General features: G+C 34.9%; 3 protein-coding genes across 8 annotated transcripts; 1 reads left to right on the top strand and 2 right to left on the bottom strand.

The window, feature by feature from the left end:
• Positions 1-730: 730 nt before the first annotated feature.
• LOC140879596 (GCN5-related N-acetyltransferase 4, chloroplastic-like) lies at positions 731-3884 on the top strand. Of its 2 annotated transcripts, none has more exons than XM_073283378.1 (3): positions 731-1017; positions 2168-2579; positions 3168-3884. In XM_073283378.1, exons 1-3 carry the CDS (start codon positions 870-872, stop codon positions 3436-3438), a joined length of 831 nt encoding a protein of 276 aa, XP_073139479.1. In that variant the 5' UTR covers positions 731-869; the 3' UTR covers positions 3439-3884. The 2 variants fall into 2 exon arrangements, with proteins under 2 accessions (XP_073139479.1, XP_073139480.1); XM_073283379.1 differs by having other exon boundaries at positions 2186-2579.
• A 361-nt stretch (positions 3885-4245) lies between these two features.
• LOC140879594 (uncharacterized) lies at positions 4246-14029 on the bottom strand. Of its 3 annotated transcripts, none has more exons than XM_073283375.1 (18): positions 13891-14028; positions 12629-12838; positions 12326-12392; positions 11624-11807; positions 10338-10390; positions 9122-9210; positions 8521-8757; positions 7742-7806; positions 7388-7448; positions 7178-7295; positions 7014-7095; positions 6861-6933; positions 6727-6788; positions 5650-5745; positions 5298-5452; positions 5126-5222; positions 4678-4755; positions 4246-4601 (listed from the first exon to the last, which is right to left on the bottom strand). In XM_073283375.1, exons 1-18 carry the CDS (start codon positions 13895-13897, stop codon positions 4494-4496), a joined length of 1842 nt encoding a protein of 613 aa, XP_073139476.1. In that variant the 5' UTR covers positions 13898-14028; the 3' UTR covers positions 4246-4493. The 3 variants fall into 3 exon arrangements, with proteins under 3 accessions (XP_073139476.1, XP_073139477.1, XP_073139478.1); XM_073283376.1 differs by lacking the exon at positions 12629-12838 and adding an exon at positions 12885-12993 and having other exon boundaries at positions 13891-13980; XM_073283377.1 differs by lacking the exon at positions 12629-12838 and having other exon boundaries at positions 13891-14029.
• Positions 14030-19983: 5954 nt separating this feature from the next.
• On the bottom strand, positions 19984-23154 carry LOC140881712 (auxin response factor 18-like). 3 transcript variants are annotated; one of them, XM_073287238.1, is made up of 4 exons: positions 23066-23154; positions 21395-22540; positions 20297-21171; positions 19984-20201 (listed from the first exon to the last, which is right to left on the bottom strand). In XM_073287238.1, the coding sequence occupies exons 2-4, from the start codon at positions 22526-22528 to the stop codon at positions 20138-20140; spliced, it is 2073 nt and encodes a 690-aa protein (XP_073143339.1). In that variant the 5' UTR covers positions 22529-22540; positions 23066-23154; the 3' UTR covers positions 19984-20137. The 3 variants fall into 3 exon arrangements, with proteins under 3 accessions (XP_073143339.1, XP_073143340.1, XP_073143338.1); XM_073287239.1 differs by lacking the exon at positions 23066-23154 and adding an exon at positions 22835-23043; XM_073287237.1 differs by lacking the exon at positions 23066-23154 and adding an exon at positions 22726-23043.
• Positions 23155-25084: the final 1930 nt, after the last annotated feature.

Below are 25084 nucleotides of genomic sequence, written 5' to 3' on the forward strand. Positions count from 1 at the left end.
TATGGTCGCTAATTTTAATGAAAAATCACATATTTTGTTTATATATTATTATATTGGTCTCGTTGTGATTTTTGTTTTTAAGATAGTCAAATAGTCATGAGAATTCATGTCGTTTGGCCTTCGACCCTGAGATTTTTTTTGGCATCGAAATATGCTTTAAGATATCTTCAATTGCCATTTTATTGCACGAGGTTTTTGTGAAATTTTACAGAGAAATAATAATAATCTTATAATTTCCAAAATTAAAAAAACAATAATAAGCAAAATATGCACCTATATATTGTTTATGGTTACACCAATTGCATTTATAAATGTCTCTTCAACTTAAAGAAAAAATTTATGAAATAACAAATTAAAAACTTTGTAAAATCAAAACTTATATATGGCTACTTTATCACTTTTTTTTTTTTTTTTGCAAAACTTTTTAACACTAACAATTCATATGAGAACGTTTCACGCGTCAATTTTATGATATTGATTTTCAACTCCATCCATTTTACGAAAAATTATTATTATATGTTAAACTTGTTAATTTTAGCGTAAACATGAATCCAGATTCCAGTCGATCACATGAGACTACTCGATTTTAAAATACTAAATATTTTATTATATTTATCATATTTTCGAATTTATAAAAAAGATACGAGTGTTATTTATTTTTTTTTTTTAAAAAAGAAGAAAGATACAAGTGAATATGAATACTATTAGCGGTCTTGTCGAAATTTTACATTGCATTTACAAGCAAAGAATCTAATAAAGAAACAAGAAATAGCAAAACCCCAGAACCTTGCTGCAGTTTCTGAAGCTGCAGAATCGAATTGAAGGAATTTTTTGCGATTGAAAGGGCGTGACTTTGCAATTGCTTTGAAATGCAGACGATTAATTTTGGAGGGTTGTCATCAACCACAACTTTGGTAAACGGCAATGGCCTCAGTCTTTGTCTCAACTTCAAGAATCTGAATCATCCCTTTTCCAAGATTTCTCATTTTGGACTGTCCACCTCTCCTACAATATCAGGTTGGGAAAATTATTTTCTTTTTTGGAAAATGGATTAGGGGCAGACACAGCGGGCCAAATAAAATTTTTTTCGTATTTATTTCTGTAATTTCTTTTAGAATGGTTAGTTTGTCATCCTTTATAAACTAAGTTGCACCTGGTTTAAGCTCATGGATCCGTCCCTGTTTGTTTGTGTGATGAGGAAAAGGTTAAGTTTACTGTTATTCACTTCGATCAAGAATCAAGTTTGTGGTTAGCAATTGAGCAATCCTTTGTGTATGCCATTTGGTATGAACTCGATCCTCAGTTAAAAAGGGAGGAAAAGTTGGAATCTAAACTATAGGTAGTACCAGTCCGATCAAATTCTTACAATTAAAGTCAGTTGTCAATACTTGTCATAATGACATGTAACCAAATATGGTGGTGATCATGTTCAAGAAACACACCAGGTTCACAAGATTTTAACTAACCTGTGTGTGATGTGCTAATATGATTATGTATTGATACACAATAGGCATATTGCTATAGGTACGTACCAGTGTAATATGATCACTGGACCATGTATGCCCCACAAGAATAAACTATGCATAGTCTAGCATAAATAGATGGTTGAAAGAAATTTTAGAAATGCGATAGTTATTCGTGTGATTTTTTCTGCATTTGATCTTGAAAGAAACCGGATTGTTGGATGAGTTTGGTCTGAGTGGTGTATTTTAAGTGTTGGAGCTCTCTCTTGATCCTAGTGCGAATTCCTAGATGTTATTATTAGAATTAGTGTAATAAGTTTGATGATTGTCTCCTCTATTTAAAAGTATTACTTTCATTCGATATTTCATTTACATGCCTACCAAATTTTGTCCCAGGTGGTTCCTTTGAAAGCAAGAATTTTTAACATTTATAGCATGAAAAATCAATCTCTTGCATTTTAACTGAACTTTATGGCAGACGTTGAAATTATAGTCAAAACCATATGATAGTGGGTGCAGCGAATAAATATTTGGAGGCAAATTTAGTTTGGTAGTTGTAGAGAGAGAAGTTGCTAAACTGGTGTCAAACAACATAAACTATAAAAAGCAAAGTAGAATGTAGCAAGCACTCTGTTTGTGTAGGCAGAGCAGAGTTTTAAATGATTTTGAATTAATGTGTAACTAGTGATTTTCCTCTTTTGGAGGATTTCTCTTCTTCGCAGGTCTTTGTAGGGCTAGTCAAGTGGTTGAAATTTTCCCCACGTCTCCTGAAATCTTCGTTCGTGATGCCAGGATCGAGGACTGCTGGGAAGTGGCGGAGACACATTGCAGTTCCTTCTTCCCTGAATATTCTTTTCCTCTCGATGTTGTGTTGAGAATCGACAGGCTTATAGGTATGCTATTTGGATTTTCAATACCAAATGGCTGCAAAAGAACTTGCATGGTGGCTGTAGCGGGAAGTTCTGGGGTAGATTCATTCTTCTTGGGGAAAGATGATTTCAAAGTCGGAATTTTTAATGGAAAACTTAGCCAAACTAAAGGATTTGTGATTGGGATTTTGACCGTGGACACTGTTGCTGATTTTCTTCCAAGAAAAGGACCTCTTCTTCAAAGAAGGTAGGCCGTAGGCTTTAGTTCTCATTTTGAGTTTTTACATTGGAAGTAAAACAAAAAATCAATTTCGAAGTTCGATATAGACCTTTGACTCTCCTATGGTCGTTGTATAGTGAATGGAGAACCCGACAAAACATAAACTTTATGTGGTTCGACCATGAAGAACCATATCCACGACATATGTCGCTTGGAATGCCTAAACTCTAATTAACCTCTCATCTCGTCTTTAAATGGCTAAATTTATTGGTGGATATGGTAGGAAATCTTTCATACAAACTAAATCATAATAGAACACAAAATCTCATGTGAGACTGTCTCACAGGTAAATTTTGTGAGACGGATCTCTTAATTGGGTCACCCATGATAAAATACTACTTTTGATGCTAAAAGTATTACTATTTATTGTAAATATGAGTATAGTGGATCTATCTCACGGATCAAGAGACTTACTCAAAATAAAATTATGTAAAAAAAATTATAATTAACGAATTCTCGAATTTTAATTCGAGAACCTAATCTTTGATTTATATCTCGTATAAATCCGATTATTGGTCAGAGACTCGGAATGAGATATGATGTCATTGTGTATAGGAAAGAAATTGCGTACATATCCAACGTTGCTGTTCGAGAAAGCTACCGTAGACAAGGGATAGCAAAAAGGCTAGTAGCTAAAGCAGAGGCAAAAGCCAGAAGTTGGGGATGTCGCGCTATTGCATTACACTGCGACATACAAAACCTTGGAGCCAAAAGTTTATATGCAAGCCTAGGCTTCAAATGTGTTAAAGTGCCTGAAAATGCAACTTGGCCTCAGCCGAAAACCTCACCTGATATGCAGTTCAACTTCATGATGAAACTTATTTAGAGATACGAATGACATGCATCTAAACTGTAAAATATTCATGTACTGGACATTTGACCAGGTTCAGGTGGTTTAATGTATTTCTTCTAGGTCTACTCATAATGTGGTGGTCTTTTAGCTCAATGGCGGATTCTTGGTTTTACTGGCGAACTAGGAGCCAAGATCATGGTTTTGATTTTGGTGAGGTGAAGCAATTGCCATGGAATAGATCACCGATGTAGGTAGAATGTCGATCACCCTTTTTGCGCGTCTAAGACACCTGGACTGATCCAGGACTAAAAGAATTGAATTTTACCATCATGTAAATTAGTCTTTGTTGTTACCATTGTAACATTGTTACAGGGTGAGGGAGACAGCCGTTTAGTTTCAAGTGTTTGGGATGTTAGGTAGGTTTTCTGATACATGAAAAATTAAGATCTTTTGTATGTAGTAAGGCTGCTATTCTTCTTGCCATGATTCTATCGGTTATATGATTGAATTTGGCATATTTAGTAGTCCGTCTGCTTTGAAACCTGGAAAATTGAGATCCTATATGGAGTAGTTATTTAGTCGGTTTTTACATACAGAGCCTTCAATTCTTAATCTAAGTGAAATATATTGACAAAATCATATGGTTAACTCATTCCGAACAACTTTTTCAAGTTTTTGTAGATTACATCATTTCGACTTTTAGTACCTGTGTTCCTAGAGAGCCAAATCTGATCCAGATGACAGGTTCGTTAATCAACAAAGACGTGTATACATACGTATATATGCATGTGTATATGTAATGTAAAAGTTTATGACCTCGAACAACCTACAGGTTTCACATATCAAATCAACCAAACTTGCAGTAAAATTTATTCATGTTCCTCAACGTAACATCTAATATTTATCGTTGTAGATTTGTATGCCACAGATTGTACATGATATTTTAACACATCCTGCAAAACTTCACGGATTTGAGTCACTTGACGTCTCAGTCTTTTTACTGCATTTTTTGGAAAGCCAAGATGGCAGTCTCCTCGCACGAGACACAGAATGTGTAGCAAAACAGAAGCCACCAAGGTATCTGTAGATCATACTTGGACAAATTTGTCTAACGTGGAAGTATCAAGTGCAGGAAACTCTTTCATAGCAGAAAGAACAGCAAGACCTAATTTAACGGCATCTTCAACGCTTGGTGCCTGCAAAAATTGATATTATCAGCATGGTCGGAATTTTAAGCAACCATGTAGCTTCTTTATGGAATGGTGAAGTCACCTCGATATTTAGAGGCAGGACAGGGTCATGGAGCGAGAGTCTCAAAAGAAACCATCCACCATAGCCCGAAACTCGAACCTGTTTTTCAGTGTGTGGAAAACTACACATTGTCAAAGGAATATACCAAAACAGAAATCGCATTTCAACATAGATCATATATACACAGATATTTAAGAGAGAACATAGATCATACATACACAAATATTTGAGAGAGAGAGAGAGAGAGAGAGAGAGAGAGAGAGAGAGAGAGAGAGAGCGTTTGTTATTCAATATTTGTTAATGAGATCATCTTCGTAGGTAAGGTGTAATCCCAGTAAAATGCACTAAAGTGAGACACTGAGACGAACGTGATGTAATAGAACTGTCAAGAGTTGACTTAGAATTGATATTCCTCTCGCAAGAACACATAAGCCGAGATATTAAACAAGCAATAGTTTCAACTACTTACCCCTTCGTAGTTAACAGGAGCTTTCTGAAGTTTTGGGTCTGAATCAGTGATGTTTCCCAAGTGCTGTAGCACTGCCTCTCCATAATCGTGGAAAGATCTGCCATGCACCAATATCAATGTTTGATGAATCACAAGAGATTAAAGTTTCACAGTAAGGTGTAGAGAAGCTCACCCTCCTTTAAGATCTTCATGATTCTGATCGATTTTAAGTCTGAGTTCAACAGCAACACCTGGTTCCTCTAGTCCATCCACCAAATCTGTCAAAACCTTGCTGCCACCACCAACTCCAGAAGCTTTAGCTGATGCGAGTTTGTTTAAAAGCTTGACCTACAATTGATAAAGAAGAAAAAAAAAACAAAAAGGAATGCTTTATATTGAGATTTCAAGGGACTATAGAGCCATAAATTTTCATGGAAAAAAGAACTAGTGGTTGCCTTTTTCGTAGCAGGTTAGAAGGCAAGTGTGGGATGGACCTTTAATGACTAAAAGTCAATAAACAAAACTTTGAGATGATAGGGACCTACCATGAGGTATGCACCGTCATCCAGCCAATTATTCTCCTTAAGAGCTCCATGACCACTCGTTTCAATAGCCAAATGTGACTCCTCTCCAACAGAGTTCTGCCATAATTTAGCCAGCGGCATTAGTCCTTTATGCTTATATAAGCATATTTGAAATATCAAAACAGTTGGGGCAGTCAGCTGTGTTTAAATTTTATACTTCCATAATTATGCACCATGAAAATCTTAAAAAACCCCAGCCCGACCCTCCATCCCCATTGTCTCTCTCTTTCTCTCTCAGGGAAAAAAAAAAGGACACTAGAGATGGCCAAATCAACCACTCGCATAAAACCTGAAACAAGAAACTAATTTAAGTCGATGGATAGAAATATAAAACTGCGGAAGGAAATAAGATCCCTGAATTAAATACTTAGCAATTAACAAAATCAAGACATTGAAATTGCAATCACATGTTTCGAACTCCCATCTTAAATATTGACTCAAATCAGGATCCATGATAGCTCGTATGATGTGCCTCATTGAGGATAATAATGGCGTGTTACCAACTAAGGCATCGCTTGACTCGTGGGATTGGATGATAATGATCTATAATACGAGGATAAATAAATTATAAGATATAGATAACTTAACTATTTTTAAATTCTAATTGTTGTGTTACTCGAATCTAACACTAGATGAGGCAAGTGCATAAATATTATCTTCCGCACTATACGATGCTAAGTTGAAAGTTTGACCCATTTCACAATAAGGAAACTAAGAGAATGGTGAATCTGAGTTGACAAGTGAGAGCTTGTTTCATTCACCAAAACATATTATATTCTTTCCCCACCCATTTTCTCTAAGATAACTAGTCAATCAGGTCGATAACTCTCTATACACTTCTCCCAATATATTTTCACGTTTTTGCTGCATTGGAATCAAAGCCTCTGATCTGGAGGTGAAGGGGTGTGCATAGAAAAGCATATATTCACAGATATTCAGAAACAAACACAAAAGTAATGTCGTGGGTGATAGTGATAAAAAAGCCCCAGAATAGCAAATAGAGACAGCAAGTCCAAACTCATATTATTCTTTACTTACCAAACGAATAGCTTCATCAATTACATTTTTGTAGCCTCTTTTGAACCTGTGGTGTCTTCCACCTGAGAAGAATAATCATTGTAAGCTTCATGATAACCCAAAAACTTTATCATTCTGTAGATATTTATCCTTACCCAGTTTCTTTTCGATAAATGCAGTCAATCCATCTGACGTGACACTATCAGTGACAATTGTTGTCCCTGGATGCTATTACACAAAAATACAAAAATATTTTGGGAAAAGCTTTCTCTGAGAAACCAAGAAACGCGTCATCAAGAAAAACGTACTTGCTCTAAAACAATAGCAGAGATTAGGGCAATTAAACGGTTCCGATTGAACTCACGGCCGCTGGAGTCTACGGCAGCAGATCTGAACCACAGATCTAATATCATGTTTCATCAGAAAATTCAGCGGGTGTTTCCAAGGAACACAAGATACCAGCAACCCGTACCTGTCAACATCAGTATCAAAGATGATGCCCAAGTCTGCTTTGTTATCAAGGACAGCCCGGGTGATGGCTTTCATAGCTTCTGTATCCTCCGGGTTAGGAATATGATTCGGAAATAATCCTGGTATAGGTACAAAGATAACATCAGCTCTCAAAAGCATTTCGTGCACATGTCACATTAACATAAATGACAACTTTCGAATTTAGAGTTACCATCTGGCTCTAGAAACTGACTTCCAGAAGTAACAGCTCCAAGAGGCTCAAGAACCTTGCCCTGATACGCCAGAGACAACAACCATTAGGGTAGCTGCACGGAGATTCTTAACGAAGAACGATATCATTTTTTGGCACAACTTTACAACAAAAAGATTGCAAATATCCTAGAGGACTCATTCGTTATTAGTTAATCTACTTCTGGAAATGTTATTAAAGATTCCATGATCCTCTGCTCATTTCTATTTTATAATTCCTGCTTCATATTATCTAACACCTTGGAGAATGTGTGTAGAAAACAGGCAAGAAATAATTAGAATTATAAAATAAAGAAGTAAAACAATCCATACTTACGGCAAAGAATCCTCCAGCCCCATTTCCAGCATCCACAACTATATGGAGTCCCTCAAGGGGCTTCTCTGAAAGTGGAATCAATTAATTAATAACTATAAACAAGATCTATGTGTCTATTATATCATGAAGTGGAGATTTGAAAATGGTAATTACCGACACACGTGAGATCAACAGGCATGCTCCATTATTTACCGGACGGAAAAAAAAAGAAAGAAAGAAAGAGGTGCAACAAACTCCAATAATGGGAACAGAATAGCATCATCCCTGACGCGTAAGTGAGTCGAGCTATTCGTGAGTAACTCAGCCAAAACTCGACTCAAGCTCGGTTTTAACCAAGATCGAGTAGCTCGACTATTTTTTCGAGTCGAGTTTGAATTTCAATTGTTTGTACTAAATTAGCTCGTGAGTTACTTGAGTACTATATATATATATATATTAGATTAGAAATATGAAAAATAAGGGATATTTTTGTCAACAAATATCCAAATCCGAGTTCAAGCCTGAGCCCGAACTCGAGCTCGAGTTCAAGTAACTCGATACATACACAAGTCAAGCTCGAGCTTGAAATGGATTGCTAGATCAAGCTCGAGTAGACAAATTTTAAATCGAGTCCACCTCGAGTAGTATGACTCGGCTCGTTTGCACCCCTAATCATTCCTTATAAATTAGAAACACCACTTGCTGCTGGAATGTGAGTGCCGATCTCAAGTTGCTGGTTTTTCTAAAAAAAAATGCAGTGTCTTATGATCTTCATACAAGGATTATGTCCAATATTATACCTATATTCCCTGCAGAATCACGAACTGCTGCTACCAGATTAGATGAATAAATGGTCATGTAGTCCACCCTTTTCACAGCCTGTGTCGCTTTCCTTTCTGCATCCCTCAAACCTTCATCTGTGAAGTTTTTATATATCTCAGCAGCATGCTCCAATATAACTTTGATATCGGCTTTCCCAAGTCCGCCAGCATTGGTAAAAAACTTGAATCCATTCCTATTGTAGGGAAGATGACTAGCTGTTCCAGACAAAAACAGGATCACAACTATTCCAGGATGAAATGTTGATATGAAACTAAAATTGTAAAGTAGGTAACATGTCTTTTTAACTGCAACATTTGAAATTGTAATCGAGCTTCTTTAAGCAAAACAGATTGTCAACATGTGTAAGTCTAACCTACAACTGGCTATCCCAGGTCTATTTAAGTTTATAACATTAAACAGATTGTCAACATGTGTAAGTCTAACAGACCTTTAAGCAAAACAGATTGTCAACATATGTAAGTCTAACCTACAACTGGCTATCCCAGGTCTATTTATGTTGTTATGACATTAAATTTGTAATAGATTAGACCAAAAGAAGTATATAATTGCTCGGCTTACCTGTAATCATTATAGATCCATCAACTGGGCATTGAACGTCTTCATTTTTTGTTAGAGTGCTATTGAACATTGCTGGTGTGGACGCTAATCTGCAAAAGCAAAAATGTTATCGATATCATATCACGCTGCTGTAGTGGTGGCTCAAATAGTTGTCAAAAGCGCAGAAGCGCTCGCTTTAAGCGCGAAGCGCAACGAGGCGCAATGCCTGCGCTTCAGTGTGCTTCAAAGCGCACGACTTCTATGAAGCGTACGCTTTTTTGCGCCTCTGTGCGCTTTTTTTGCGCCTCTGTGCGCTTTTTTTGCGCTTTGCGCTTCGGATAAGAACAGTTTTTTTCAAAAAAATTTTTTTGAGACAGGTGAAATTGCCTTTTAAAGTGCAATTTACCCTCTATTTACTCTTAAAAAACACAGAAACCCCAACATCACATTGCCTTTCCTCCCCAACGCCTCTGCCCTTGTGTCATCTTGTCATTTGACCTCTGCATTTTAATATTTGATATTCAAAAGATGAAGATTTTGATTATTTGAAATTCGATGTCTTATGTTTCATAAATTTTATTTAAAAAGTGATTTTTATTTTATTTTTTAAGAATAATTTTTTATTGCGCTTTACTTCCGTAAAGCGTGCGCTTCGCTTTGCGCTTAAAGCCCGAAAACACTTGAGCGCTTTAGTGCGCCTTGCGCTTTTGACAACCCGCCTCAACCAAAGAGTGCCTGCATGGAAAGGTAAGAGGAAGAAGAAAGTTCTTTCCTAAAACCAGTAAATCACACACAAAACCACGGCCACTGAGGTTAGCTAAATTGCAGTTACATAATTCCTAAAAAATCAAATGCCTAGACTAAGTGGTTTAACAGTTGGAAAAGATAACTGAAGTTCAAGAAGCACTACAGCATCTTCAATCATAAAATCATAAGTTGATTATATCACCAAGTTGTGGGTAATACAAAATGCAAATCATGTGATTCCGTGTCCTTGGCTACTGGCAGGGCCAACGTGGATAATTGAATTTATATACCTTCTTATGGTAGAGGCAAATCTTCCAATTATAAGATTGCATTGTTACTTGGGAAGATAGATATATATGAAACAACCATACTTTTAAACTCAGGTGTCTAAGAAGAATTGTTCTCCTCTGCTGAAGTTATTGATCAAGTAAAATCAGATTTTTGCATCTGGCTGGGACTTGAACTAGCACATACAGGAAGCATCACATACCCGTATTGAATAACATCAAAACCAGCCCCAGCTAGACCTCGAGATATAGCATCCTGAAATCGCATTAAGATTCAGTATTAGGAATTAAATAAATTAATCTTCACCTTTAAACCACCAAAAGATAAATCGACGGAAAAAGGGATAAGATCAAATATTTTGAACAGAATAAAACAAAACTGTTTCAACTATGTAGCCCCCTCCCCTTGAAAGTGAGCAACTGTAAACAAATTATCAAAAAAACAAAAAGGTAAATCATATTTTCAGAAGGCCAATGGTCATCTATTTGTTTGACTCTTACAGCAAAACGCGAAAAAAAGTGAAATAGCCTCCTGCACTTTAAAACTATCATGAAGTGATTTGTCAATAAAATGATAACCCAGGACCGTAGCATGGTGAAATGATTGTAATCCGCAAGCTCGGTAACAGGTATCATTACAAGCCTTTCCAGAGCTGAGTTTAAGAGATCACTTGCTCCCATCTCCAGTGGATCTACACACGATATCTTTAGGCAGTCCCAATTACCGAACATTCATTTTGCATTTGACTGCAGGGTAGCGTTTCAGCACCCCAGTTACTTAGAAGATGGACACCAGACAGCTTCTTGTTTGCAGATTTTAATCAAATGCATAGGCTTGATTCCAATAACATTCACTTACAATCCTCGGCTATCAAACTGTCTAGCTGGAAAGGGTTGCTTCTAATTCATTCGACTTTCTTTTTGTTAGAGGAATACTAATTTCAAAAGAAATTATACCTACCCGTTCATAAAGGCAGGACAAGTATAGCCACTTGTATTGCAGTATAAACAGATCGAAAACTACTAATCGTGCGTAAGTAGCAGAGTTATATCTAATATCAGTATCAAGGAAACAAACAATTTAGAGTGCTCATCCTCCTAGCTAAAAATGTCTAAATGGAAAGTATGTTGAATTTTCCAATATGCTTTCACATTATTATTGATGCAAAGTATCACAAGGTATATGCATACCCCTCACATTAATTCCTGTGCATGCCATGCTTCTCTCCTAGTTTACAAAACATTAATAATGTTGTGTATATTAATCAACAAATAAATCTTCTAGCTACTTTTGGTGAACGTAGTTCTTTGAAGTTTGAATACCATTCACATAATCGCCACAAAACTTTTTCAATATAGGACCTCTTGAATCCTCTTCCAAGCATGCAAAATAATGAAGACGTAGTTAACAGAAAAATAAGCTTTTGGTGATGACATCACTATAGGGACCTCTTTTTTGGCATGAGCTTATGACATGGTGAACTGATACCTGTAATTTCTGTGCAGATATCCGTGAATCATGGCCAATGGAAACTATCAACCGTTTAGATCCATCGGTTTTTTTCTTTTCAAGCAACCATGAGGCAAAAGAAGCTGCAATTGCTTGTGCAACCGGTTCAGTGAGGCTAATAGGTTCTCCCTCAACACCATCAATAGCAACACCACGGATATCACTGTTAATGTCCAAAAGATTAACAAATTGTGCAAGACTATGTCAATTGTACTGTAGCATCACATCAACAATAAACTTCATAATCCTCACTTCCTGAATGCACATCAGGAGACACTCTGAAACAGAAAATTATTTTCCAGGTTTCAAAACTGAAAATAACAATTCAAATAAGGCTTTGAAAGTTCAAAAACACGTGGAAGGATGCATTTCCTCGGAAGTTTGGTACAAGATGGAAAAATAAAAAGTTTCTTCATTTGACAAAAGAATAAAATAAAACAATAGCAAAAGGCTATCAGAATTTTTTTGGCTATCAGAATTTTCTACATGCCAACTTATGATATTTTGTAATTTGGGAGGATCGTAGTCAGAGGACGTAACCAGACAAACCACAAGCCCGAGTTAACAAAATTACACAAGAAACAGTGATTGCAAGTTGAACAGCATGGTACCACATAAAAAGTGAACCCATGACACCCAGAAGGACACAGAAAACAAATGCTAATAGACATCATTCTGTACCTTCCATTTTGAAGCTTAAGAAAAGCACTTTTGTCTACAGATGGTATGACTGTGGTAGGTGAAGCAGCTGCAATAAAGAAAAAGGACCCAGTTACAAACACAAGTGATTTGTGGTTGGCCACAGCATCACTCATCAAAGTGATAATATATAGTACATCATCGCTTTGAAAATGAACATGTAAATGCTTGCCAACGGAAATGCACATTCGACGTTTAGATTACTACACCATTCCAAAGGTTGTGATTGGGAACGGTAAGGCTAAAACCGAATATCAACCTGAATAATGAGAGTCTAGAACAGACCATTGCAGTAAACATTTCCTCGGTTAAATTTCGAGAGCATGCGTAATTGCTTGGCAGGGATGCCAGTCCATGTCAATTTCCCTCTTATGAGGGGAAGCAACTCATGCCTATAAGGGGTACAACAGTCCTTGCGATTTTGGGTGCTTAAATGCCTATCCTGCTGGCAGCAATGCGCTACCATAACATGTTGGACAAACTTCCCTGACATTGCTGCATGAAATTGAAAATTTACACCACTATTAGGGTTATTACTGACCATCATCTTGACAAAAAAATAGGATCTTTATCATTAAGCTCCAAGGATATAATTTAGTTTCTCAAAGAGACCATTGTATTTCTCCAAAACTCCTCCCCTGATGCCATTCCTGGGATTGGGAATGAGGTAAGATATTTTTGTGTTAATCTTTTTTATAGTACCAAGTTACTGCTTATATAAGGCTTGAGCCCAACTGTTTTAATTTATGAGTTGAACAATCATAATACATGTAAAACAACATTACATAAACAGCCGCATTCCCTAAATTTGGTGATGACAAACATTTCCTCAATCATTCAACGTCAAGCAAGAACATCAACAAGAAATTAGGAGGAAAAAAGGATATAAAACAACTTTTAGAAAGTGAATTAAATGCAAACGGCAGCATGAAAAAATAGAAACATAAACAAGAACGAAAAGATGAAGAACAATATGAAAAAAGGCATACTTCCTCTTCTCTGTATATTTGAAATCATAAAGCACAGATACATAAAAGTGATTATGTTAATAATTTAGAAGAACAAATAACTTGATAAATTTAGCATCTCAATTAAGATGGTAAGTAAAATAAATAAAAATTTCTTCAAAGAACAGTCGAGAAATAAGTTTCATAAAGCCCAACACCAGATGGAAGCACAGCTTGACGGTACTAAATTTTCGATCTCCTCGCAATCACATCAATTGAACAATATAAACCCAATTTCCTTCATTTTACTTCACATGAGCTATTTCGAACCACATAATTCGCATTCCAAAATCAACTCAGAGTTCTGAAACGAATAAAGAAATCTTACTTATGAATTCGTTAACGCAGTCAACGATCAACTGTGAAATGGATCGTGCTGAACAAACAAACGGAAAAATCCCATATCTGCTAACCAACTACGCAAATCCGATCTTATTCTACCAGCAGCGAACACACCATAACAGAACAACAAAACTAGAACTACATGGATAAAATAAATGCTACTGGACAATTATAACAGTAAACGAAATGCAATTTTACCTGCCATTTTCGATACAAATACTTGCGATTCGATGGAGAGGAATCAGTGGCGGAGAAAGAGAGGACTTGAGCTGCAGTGGACTGGTGGCTTGGAACGCTATGAGGATTTCCGCGTCCGATGTGGTTGGTAAGATTTTCTCGAATCTACTAAATGCGACTTTTTGGCAGTAAAACTAACACGATTTCGATAATTTACGACAGTCCTCCCGTCAACTAAAACCTCCCGTCAACTAAAATAGATGAGTTGTGTTAAAAAATTCGTCGAAATAACAAGCCAACCGCAAAATTAAGCACATAAATTGGTTAAATTTGTTCGGATAGTTCGTTTAGACATGTCCTGAATATTATTGGGATTATATCATTCAGATTATCAAATTGTTCGATATCAGAGTCGAGTGGTATCGATCTTGTATGATGTCAAATTTGACGGGGTTGGATTTTCTGAATTAGAAGTATAATTCAATCGGAAGTCGAACGATTTAACTCGGACTATAACACAATTTGGATCAATTTTTAATTTTTTTCTCCAACTACTAGATACATAAATAAGTTATTTATGAAAAATAAATAAATAAATTTAATATCGAAAAGGATTTAGCCACACTGGATAATTGGCTTCGGACCAATTTTCCTAACAACTCGATCCAATTCAATCTGAACCGAATAAACCCGATTTCAGATTTAAATTGTACCCGTTCCAAGTTGATTCGGCTTAATATAATCCACACTTAGGTAGTGTTTTGAAGAGCTTTTAGAAAGCAAGCACTTCTCAGTATTTTTTTAAACAAAATTTTTAAAAAATGCTTCCTAAAAGCTTTCCCAAACACTACATAAATGTTTAGTTAATGTCTTGATCTTTTCAGACAATCTAACAATATCTAGTGTTTAGTTTAATGTGGTCATCCACTCATCTAGAATGTGTCTAAATCCATAGTAAAAGTAAAAGACAATAACAAGAACAAAGCAGTAAAACAAGGGGGCAAAAAAAAAGTAAAGACAATAATTCAAGAACAAACCACTTGCCATATGAATATCGTGAAGATATCGAATCAAAATCACCATGTGGAAAAAAAATATATCCATTACAATTTTACAATAAAAGCAATGTCGATCATTTGAACCAAAAGAAAAGGCAATATTTTTCTAAAAACAATTATACTATAGTCCAATTGATTAAAGAAATCAAACTTTGTCCATCAAACATTAAATGTGGGTAGCTGTTGGTAACATTTGGGCCATAATTGGGCTCAAACGATCTCAGTGTTCGTAACTACGTAGATTTGTTTTTTATATATACTAGCATAATCGAACACACGTTATATAATATATTTAATAGTGTATGTTATGCATAAATATAATTTTTTCGATAATATTTAAATTTATTTTTTTTCATTTATAAAATAATATAAAAATAAATTTAAAATTTATTTATCAATTTATCTTATCTATAATGTTTAGTTGTGAAAAATATGAAAATTTGAAATATCGAAATTCGAAAAAAAAAAACAAATAAAAATAAAAGTGTAATATTTATATCACATATGGGCAAATTCGGCAAATAAATAGATGGTGTTTAAGGGGGAGATTTTATATATATATAGAGTTTTGTTATGCTGACCACCTCCCGTGCCAACCTCCATGTCCACCTATGAGGTGACACTCATCCATTGGATGAACCATTTGTATATGATTCATCTCATCCATGGGATGATTGCCACCTCATAGGTGGACATGGAGGTGGACACGAGAGGTGGGCAGCATAGCAAAACTCTATATATATATATATATATATATAATAAAAATAAAAATTGATACGGATAAATTTGTAAGTGTTTGAACTAACCATTTTTGTGTTTGTATTTCAGACTTTCAGTTATTGAATATTTTTTGGACGAATGATACGAGTAAATTTGGACATCCTAAAAAAAATACCAAGTTTCGTTTTTTTTCAAGGGGTTTGTTTCCCCATTACTATTTAAATTAAATATTATAAGTATCCATCAGTAAAATTATCTGACCGTTGCTTATATTTATATGAAAAATATAAACAGGGAAAAAAAAGATTAAAAATCTATATGAAACTTGTGGTGATCAATGGAAAGTATTAGTCTACCGGTTCATTCAAGGCTTATCGAAAAGTATATAAGATTGTTGGTTTCCATTTGTCGAGGTTAACAAATTTAATTAATTGCATATTACAAATCGATTTCAGATACTTTTTTTTATTTATTATTATTCTTCAGTGATGGTTACTTTTGAAATTTACAAAGATACAAATTCATTAATATCACGCCGTCTCTCTATATATCACGCGAGACAATATATTTTATTTAGTTTTAGCCTCCAATTCATTCGATCATTGCTTCATACTATATAAAATAACAACCGATTAGGCCATTGAGTTCTTAATAGCATGCATGTGTAGTTTTCAACTCGAATCGTGTTGGATTAAACGTGTGTTAAACGAAGTGGGAAACCCACTATCAGCCACTAAAAGCTACTAGTGGTCGTGGACTAAGTGAAAAAACATGGTTGAGCAGCTGAAAATTCCTATATATATATATATATATATATATATATATATATAGAGTTTCTTTCAGGTGCCCACCTACCATGCCCACCAATGATGTGGCACTATTATATTGGATGTGATAAATTGTAGGTCCAATAGAATAGTGTCACATCATTGGTAGGCATGGTAGTGGACATTTTAGGTGGGCACCTGAAAGAAACTATATATATATATATATATATATGTATGTGTGTGTGTGTGTGTGTCGCTATAATAATTATAACAAAGGTGGCATGAATATGTTCCTACACAAATTTTAGGGCATTTGGATTTCGGAAACAAAAATATACATGTTCCCACCAAACTTTAATGATTTGGAACATCTTGGTTTCATACTCAACATCACCAAAAAATTATATACATACTAGTATATATTTATTTTATCAACCTCGATCGCCATGAAATTTTGCCATATTTCCACACATTCAATGCATTTTATTAAATCACATTTTTCCACTTAATTCTAAAACACAGTTAAATTTCTAGTATAATATGATTCTGAATCTGAAAATTTTATACAACCCTCGTCTACTAAATAAAAAATATTTATATAAATTTTTAAAAATATTATATATATATATATATATATCAATTTATACACTAGTATTGCTAAAATTCATGCACCACACACATTTTTTTTGTTTTATTTTGTTGCCAGAGAATCTGTCGTCGTTATCTTTTCAATATAATGTATAATGACCAATTCAAAAAATATATATAATGTATAATGACAATTGGATAATCCGTCGATCTTAACGCAATAGCATGTACGAATCATTCAAACAAGATACACCATATAAGATAAATCTTATGTGACGGACTCGCTTGAAAAATATTGGTCGTGAGAATTGAATCTGTAATCATTTGCTCCTACGATCACATGTACTTATAAACTCATGTTTGAAATGATAAGTGATTATTTATTGAATTACACGTCATATATTTTTCACAGAATATATTTTTTGCACTACCTATTTATCTCCCAATTCCATACTATTTTATAATATATCATTTTTTTACCAAAATAATCAAATGTATTTATGAAAATATGATAATTGCATGCACACGAACACGTGTGCCAATTAAGTAGTTGATAATTGACTATGAATCGCATATTGAAGGCTATAATAATAATGCATGCTATTCAAAAATAAAATATATATGTTTTCTTATACAGCTCACTCTAGGATTATTTGTCGTGGATCCACATATATTTTATTAATAAAAATAAAAATAAAAATATGCTAAAGGATTTTATTTATTCTATTTACATTTTTCCTTAAAAAAAAGAACAGAATCAATTAAATTGTGATCGAGACGGTGTTTCACAGTTGGAAACTTGACTTTGTATCAAGTTGTATTAATTATGGCACTGTGACAAATAATATTTTATGGGATTAGCGATCAATAATTTAATTATTATTTATATTATATTATATTATATTAATATTGTATTAATTATGAAGTGAGAAAGGCCCAAGCATCAACACGGCGCGAGCGTTGTTTCTGGGCCTCGAGGGTTGACCTCTCGAGGCCTCCTCACGTGAGCCCAGTACATTTTATTAATTCTTTAATTAACAATTTAGTTAACAGCCATCATTGTAAAAATAAAAAATAAAATTCTACTGTTATTGATATAAATCGAGCCCTCGTCGTTTTATCAAATTACACAACTCTAATATTTTAAGTCATACAGCGGTCTAAGCTCCTATTCGAGCTACATAGATTTTTTTTTTTAAAAAAAACTAATTAATTGCATTTTTTTTTGTTGTTCTCATTTCAAACAAACAATGTCATTCAAAAAATGGTAACCTATTATTTAATGTTTGAAGAAGAAAAATATCAAATATAAGTTGACTTCAACTAGATAAAAAATATTGGAACTGAAAGAGGTGAAAAAATATATTTTTTAATCCTAAAGCCACCAATGTACCTTTGAATGAGCATGGTAAAGGGGGTTATATTTTAATGGTGAAATGATCCCATAAATCTTTGCTTGTTGGTGTTGTTTGACCGACAAAGTATTAAACATTATACTTGGGATTAGATCCATGTCCACCCCTGCTTAATCCTTAATTTCAGCCCCTAAATATACTATTATTTTGCTCAAATCCCAATTGATTTCTCCCCACTCTTGCGCCACCATAACTGGTTTTTAATGGTTTCTTGATCTGCACTTGGGATTTGAGTTTGAAGTCAAAATGCTACGCGTCTATTTGATCTACGATTATGTTATACATCAATTTTTTTTGAAATTGACAGAATTTCACGTATGTGTAAAAATGGTGTGATTAATTAAGTATTGTCATATTTCGATTGCTCTCTCAACGAAAGTGCTGATCGCGCTATACCGGTTATGAAGTACACATGTTAAGTAGATTGAGAAAAAAGGTTGTTCATTGATGTTTGATGCAGCACTCATGAATTAATTACTATGTAAGAGTTGAGAACATTTAGTAGTTGCATTAATTAGATCCACTTAATCTGTTGTTGATCATCACATGTACAATTTGTTGTGTAGTAATTAATAAATACAACACAACTAATATCACTTAATATTATATGGTATACCAACTAATTAATTAAATGAACAGTTGTAACCATAAGATTAAACCACTTTATGCAATCAATACCCTTTCATTTTTAACTCATAAAGATATTAAGACCAACAAGTTACTTTCAAATAATGTATTGTTTAGATTGGTTAGAGAAGGGAGACCATAAATTTCAAATTCATTTATTATATGTTAATACAGTATTTCATGTTAATTACGATGAATTTCAAATCCACTTGATGCAATTTGAAATCTATTATATTTTGTATGAATAAATAAATTATGCATTTAAGTTTTGTTTTATTGTTTCTGGTAAACGATAAAACTATAAATGATATGCAATATATATATATATATGCTGTCCATTTTTCGTGCCCATCACCATGCCCACATATGAGGTGACGCTCATCCATTGGATGAACCATTTGTATATGATTCATCTCATCCATTGTATGATTGCCACCTCATAGGTGGACATGGAGGTGGGCACGGGAGGTGGGCAGTATAGCGTAACTCTATATATATATATATATATAGATGAAATACATTGAACAAGAGACAAAAAAAATCTCCTATATTTATTTAGGAAAAAAGAATTGTGTGATTTTTAGAAATGATCTATATTGGTACCTACCTTATACATAATAAATCTCAATGTAGAATGTACTTTTGAGCAAACAATTTCTATACAAAGTGCAATTATGTCAGAATAATTGTTTTCCTTCAACATTTTGTTTTATTACATTTTATATTTCTTACAAATATGGAGCAAATAAATGTATTATAACTACAAGTAGTTACTTTAATAAACATGACAAATATGCGTGGGTAAAATCTGCTGTCTTTATTTCAAAGTGTGGCCACCACAAGTTAATTATTAAAAGACATTGAAATTCCCTGATATTGTTTGCATATGAATGAATGAATACTCTGTGAAGGATGTAACTCAAAAGAAATCACAATTGATTGCCAAAAGATTCAAGAATTTGCAGAAAGAAATCTAACAACTTAAACAAGAAGAACACAGATAGCGGCTGTGCCCAAGTTTGAGCTTACATTTCTCAGAAAAGTTAAATTGGAACTGTACAATGAAAATCTCAAAACAAGTTATTGTTTAACTTCAAAGATTGTCACTGCTTGAATCCATCAAGATTGTTAGCCTTCGCGCTTTCTTCGTAAAATCGCTGCAAAAACGATGGGAACAAAGATCTGTTAAATACAGATAATGGTTGGTTAGATGATGGGAAAATGGAAGTGATTGATCATCCCGAGTGTTTACCTAAAGGGATCGTCTCCCATGTGTTTAGTGGTGCCGGTAACGTCGCTGTAAACTACATTGCTCAGCATCTCGGATTGTTCCAAGTTGAACATAGAGGCGAGCTTCTTGTACAGCTCTTCGTACGAGCCGAGTAGTGATAGGTCAAGGGTCCGGCCAACATCCTCGGATTCCACAAACACCTTGCAATGTCCTGTGGCACCGAACCCAAACTCGAGTTTCTGGTCTTTCCACAATGGGAACTCTCCATCCGACGAGGCTTCTGGCGGGCAATTCTGAATGACAGCCGATCCTGATCCGTTCGAATTGTTGGCCGTGTTTTCTTGGTTTCTGTGTGATGAAACGTTTTGGGAGAGCTGCTGCTCCGTGAGAATCGGCTGGCCGAACAAAACAAACGCAGGTTTCTTCGTCTCATTGTTTTTCTCAAAATCTTGAGCGGAACTTCCCGTTTTCAACGTGCATTGCAATGCATCGAATTTCGTTTGTCCCGGGAGGCAGTTCCCGGTGGGAATCTTGGGCAGGGGACTAGCGTAATCGAGATGCTTGAAATCCATCGAATGCAGTCCCATCTGCAGTTTCTTGAAGTGGAGATCTGATGAAGATAATCCAAATTCAGTTTGCCTGGCTCCCTGTATGCCTGCAGAAATGTGTTCGTGTAAAAAACCCAAGGGGCTGCTTGGACTGAGGGGGTTGCCGAGTAGAGGTGGCATCGGACGATGCACAAACGGGAATTCCGAAGGTTGTGGAAACCTCGGCCTCTTTCTTGGCGGCGAGAAACGAGAGAGATTGATGGCTGACGGTATATTCGATACCAATTCAACCAACCACGGATTCACTCGCTTCACGTTTTGCAGTAAATCAGGTTCATCCCATACCACCTGCAAAAAAATTTATCAAAACAATCAAGATTCTAACTTCAGGCCTATTTCGCAGGGACCAACAATGAATCCACTAACTATCCGTTCGATCATTTGAAACTACTCAATGGGTTAAGCTTATAGTTGTGAATCTATCCAGTCTCTCAATGCACAATAAAACTACGAATTCAACAGATGAAATGTACACAAAAATAGATGAAAAGGGACTCTAGTGCTCGGATACCTGAAGAAGGCGCCAAGGCGAATTAGGCCAACGAACCGGGTCTTCGACATGAACAGACGAAATGGTTCCCATGAACCAACTGATTCGAGATGAATCTTCAGTCTCGAAAGCCATCTTAAACCTCATTCCAGAACACCATTGCAATCTCATTGCAGCATTCACTGCAGAAGCTCTCACAACAAACTCTGGTGTGCTTGCTCTAGGAAAATAGACGACTTCAAATGGCCTGCCATTCACAGCAAGATTTGCTGCTTCAACAACAGATTCAGCCCTTACACTACCCTTTTCCTTAAATCCCATTTCACCATATTCGTCACCCCCTTTCTTGGCATTTCCAGCGCACAGATTCCCACTTTCGCTCAAGAAACCGGAGAAGCCTCGGTACAAAGAATCTGCACAGCTTGCAGAACCAGTGTTCCATCCAGATGACAAAACATCAACTCCCCCACCAATCCCCTTTTTCGCCCTTCGTATCCCGACACAAAGATCACCGTTTTCCGCCCGTAGAAACACAATTGAATCCCCCGCCACAAGCTTCTTCTGGTTCACAAAATTACTCCAACCCGTAGTCAACAGGTGGCGCCGCGGAGTCCCTCGATAAATATGCCTAAACTTCCATATCTCACCATGGACATCCTTAACCAAGATCGTCTGAACAGGCGGCTCAGCCGAGTAATCCAACCTAGGAAATATGGTCTCAGCACAGTATCTTGGGACAGAAAAACCCCCTCCATTGTTGGCATCAGACTGTGTCAAAGTCTTGGCAAAGGAATTAGATTTCTCCTTTTCCTCATCTTTCTCAAATCCCAACAGCATGCCTTCATCAGCAACATCGCATTCATTCCCTCTCAAAGGGTAGAGTCTAATTTTAGCATAAACTTCATCAGTCTCAGTGTCAGCCAAGTATTTTATGGCTGATACCCTGCAAGGTATGAGAGGTGGGATTCTCGAAAACCCACCAAAATCCACGGTTTTATTAGCATATTCAGCGTGACCTTGAGGAAAATAATAGACCCTGGAGTTGATAGGTGGAATTTGAGCCATCCCACCAGCGCAGGCATGCCATAGCTGAGGATCCAAGATTTTCTCCACTTGATTCATGGGTTTGTTCAGCGAGTGAATAACATTACTCATTTGCGCAAAAATCTGCCCAAAAACAAAAAAGAGAATCACAATAGGGAACAAAAGAACCAAAATCGAGCACCCCTTCAGACACCCAAATCAAACACTGAATTAAAAACGAATCAAGACCCAAAATCGCAACTTCTCAACACAAATCGAACGTGGTAAAAACAAAAACAAAACTTGAAAGCAAGGAACGCCAAACTCACAAAAAAAAATTTAAAAAAAAATCCAAGCTTTTCGAATCCCCCTTTTCTTGAAGACCCTTTATCGCATCAAATCAAGAGAGGCCAAAAACACGCCATTTGACTCACTCACTCCAAATGATAGAAACAAAAGCAAATGGGCGAGTGATGTTGGGTGTGTGTACGCCTTTTGCACTACAAAAACTGCAAGAGATGGTGTGTGTAATGAGAGAAGGAAGGAGAAGGATGTATTTAAGCAGAGGGGCAGGAGCAGTGATGATGGGAGATGGGGACAGATAGAGACAAGAGACAAATAAAACACACAGAGAACACACAGTGGAGGGTGGGGGGATTGAAGAGACACCTGAAGTTGAAGCTTCGTTTGCCGACCAGAGGGAATTGATTTTGACAAATGACACACAAAAGTCCAATTTACGCTCTGCTCTGTGGAGTCTTTGCTTATTTACTGTGTTTCAGATACATACATACACACAAACATACATACATCCATATATATACACATATAAATATATATTAGTTAGAGCCTCACACTTTACTTTTGATTGCAAATAATTAAAGAAGTGTGGGCGTAAATAAATCTGATTCAACATTATATTAGAAAAAAAAATTAAGGTTTGAATTAAGAATATTTTAGTTTGAGCTCGATTTGAAGTTCGATTTTTTTTTTGGCTTAAGTTCGACTTCGAAGGAAGTTCGAGTTCGGCTCGTGATCAAAAAATCTATTCGTGAGTTATTTGAACCATTCCTCGGTTAGTAAGGTTCCAAAGTCAAGATTCTAAAAACTCGAAATATATATATATATTGTATGTAATTGTAAGATATTAATTAAATATTAAGGCTCGCGAACGGCTAGTGAACTATCGAATAACATATTTTTTACTCGAATTTGACTCGAAAAAAGTTCGAATACGTTCGAATTCGATAAATTCAAGTACGAAGAATATATTTATCAAGTCAGCTCGAAAAACTTGCGAACTGACTCTATTTCGTTTACGATCCTATGAATGAACATATGTTTTCATTGATGTATTTGAGATAATTTTTCTAATTTCAAAGGTAACGTTTAACCGTTTGTATGATTTTCATCGTACATATAACATAATTTTTTAATCTAATTACACGGTTTCTTTTATTTTTTGTTTGCCTTATGATCCACTTTCTACATTTAGCTAATAACATTTTTTCTAAGTATTTTTTTCCTGATATATCAGTATCATCTAAGTCTTATAAAACACGACTATTTTTTGAATGAACCAAATAAGGCTAAATATATAGGAAGTTTGTTTGTAAATATTTGTTTTTCTAATGATTTTTTAAATGTGTGTGGAAAAAATGAACAAGTTTATATATTTAGGACCAAAATAGCATCATGCAATGATACATGATTAAATAAAAAGAGTAAGTGTACTATGATACGGTCTCATTAATCTATATTCGTGATAGGATTGATCTAGTTCATATCTGCAATCAAAAATATAATTTTTGCATGAGTCAGATCGAAGATTCATCTTAGAAAATTGATCCGTAGGACAATTTAATAAAAGTTTTTGCCAAATAAAAAATTGGCCTAGTAATAAGTTTTATCTTTTATATATATAAAAATAAAAATACACATATTTCTTCTTTTTTTAGCTTTGGGGACAAGGTCCGGGTCCCAAATTCGAAACTAAGTTACAATAAACTTCTCATATAACTTTTTATTTTTATGTTTTAGAAAAACACACTTTTTAGGCGATGTAATAGTTTCTTATTTCGCCAAACCTTTTGTTTCGTATGGATCTTATCTTATAAAATGTTTTTCTTAATGATAACATAAAATATTAATTTATATGGAATGATGACTATTTATATGATTTCTATGGTGCTTCATGATGCATTCTATGTATACTGCAACATTAATCAAACACGTAGAACGGTAGAAGTGAACAGTTATGTATAAAAATAAAAAAATAAAGATGAGAAAACTCCGATTTAGAAATACTTGGCAAATTTTTTATATAACAGTTGTTAAACATCTTCTTAGTTATGATTTTATAAATTTAAAATCATTTTTTTATTGTCCGAACACATTTTCAGTTCTAAAAACGTTTTTTTTAATAGTTCGTCAAACGCATATTTATTATTTATACAACTTTTCAAATATTTTATAAATTGAAAAAAATACTATTATAAAAATATTTTACGAATACTTATACAAACATAGTCTTGAAAGAATGATCATATTGAACCTTGATATGATATAATTTACAAATATAATCTAATTATATGACAGAGTTTTATATAAACAGAGTTTTTTTTAATTTACAACCGAGTTTTAAAATTTAAAATGCATTAAAAATATTTTCAATTAAGATATCAAAAT

The sequence above is a fragment of the Henckelia pumila genome, chromosome 2 (genome assembly GCF_033568475.1).
Source record: "Henckelia pumila isolate YLH828 chromosome 2, ASM3356847v2, whole genome shotgun sequence".
NCBI lineage: Eukaryota > Viridiplantae > Streptophyta > Magnoliopsida > Lamiales > Gesneriaceae > Henckelia > Henckelia pumila.

Bases quoted from the DNA above. Each gene is read 5' to 3' on its own strand.
- LOC140881712 (XM_073287238.1), bottom strand. From the start codon at position 22,528: ATGAGTAATGTTATTCACTCGCTGAACAAACCCATGAATCAAGTGGAG. The intron at 21,172-21,394 runs GTATCCGAGCAC...ATTTTTTTGCAG, and splicing joins CGCCTTGGCGCCTTCTTCAG to GTGGTATGGGATGAACCTGA. The intron at 20,202-20,296 runs GTAAACACTCGG...TCGTTTTTGCAG, and splicing joins ATGGGAGACGATCCCTTTAG to CGATTTTACGAAGAAAGCGC.
- LOC140879594 (XM_073283375.1), bottom strand. The intron at 11,808-12,325 runs GTACAGAATGAT...GGACATTAACAG, and splicing joins CTTAAGCTTCAAAATGGAAG to TGATATCCGTGGTGTTGCTA. The intron at 5,223-5,297 runs GTGAGCTTCTCT...GGTGCATGGCAG, and splicing joins CATGAAGATCTTAAAGGAGG to ATCTTTCCACGATTATGGAG.
- LOC140879596 (XM_073283378.1), top strand. From the start codon at position 870: ATGCAGACGATTAATTTTGGAGGGTTGTCATCAACCACAACTTTGGTA. The intron at 1,018-2,167 runs GTTGGGAAAATT...CCTCTTTTGGAG, and splicing joins CACCTCTCCTACAATATCAG to GATTTCTCTTCTTCGCAGGT. The intron at 2,580-3,167 runs GTAGGCCGTAGG...CATTGTGTATAG, and splicing joins GGACCTCTTCTTCAAAGAAG to GAAAGAAATTGCGTACATAT.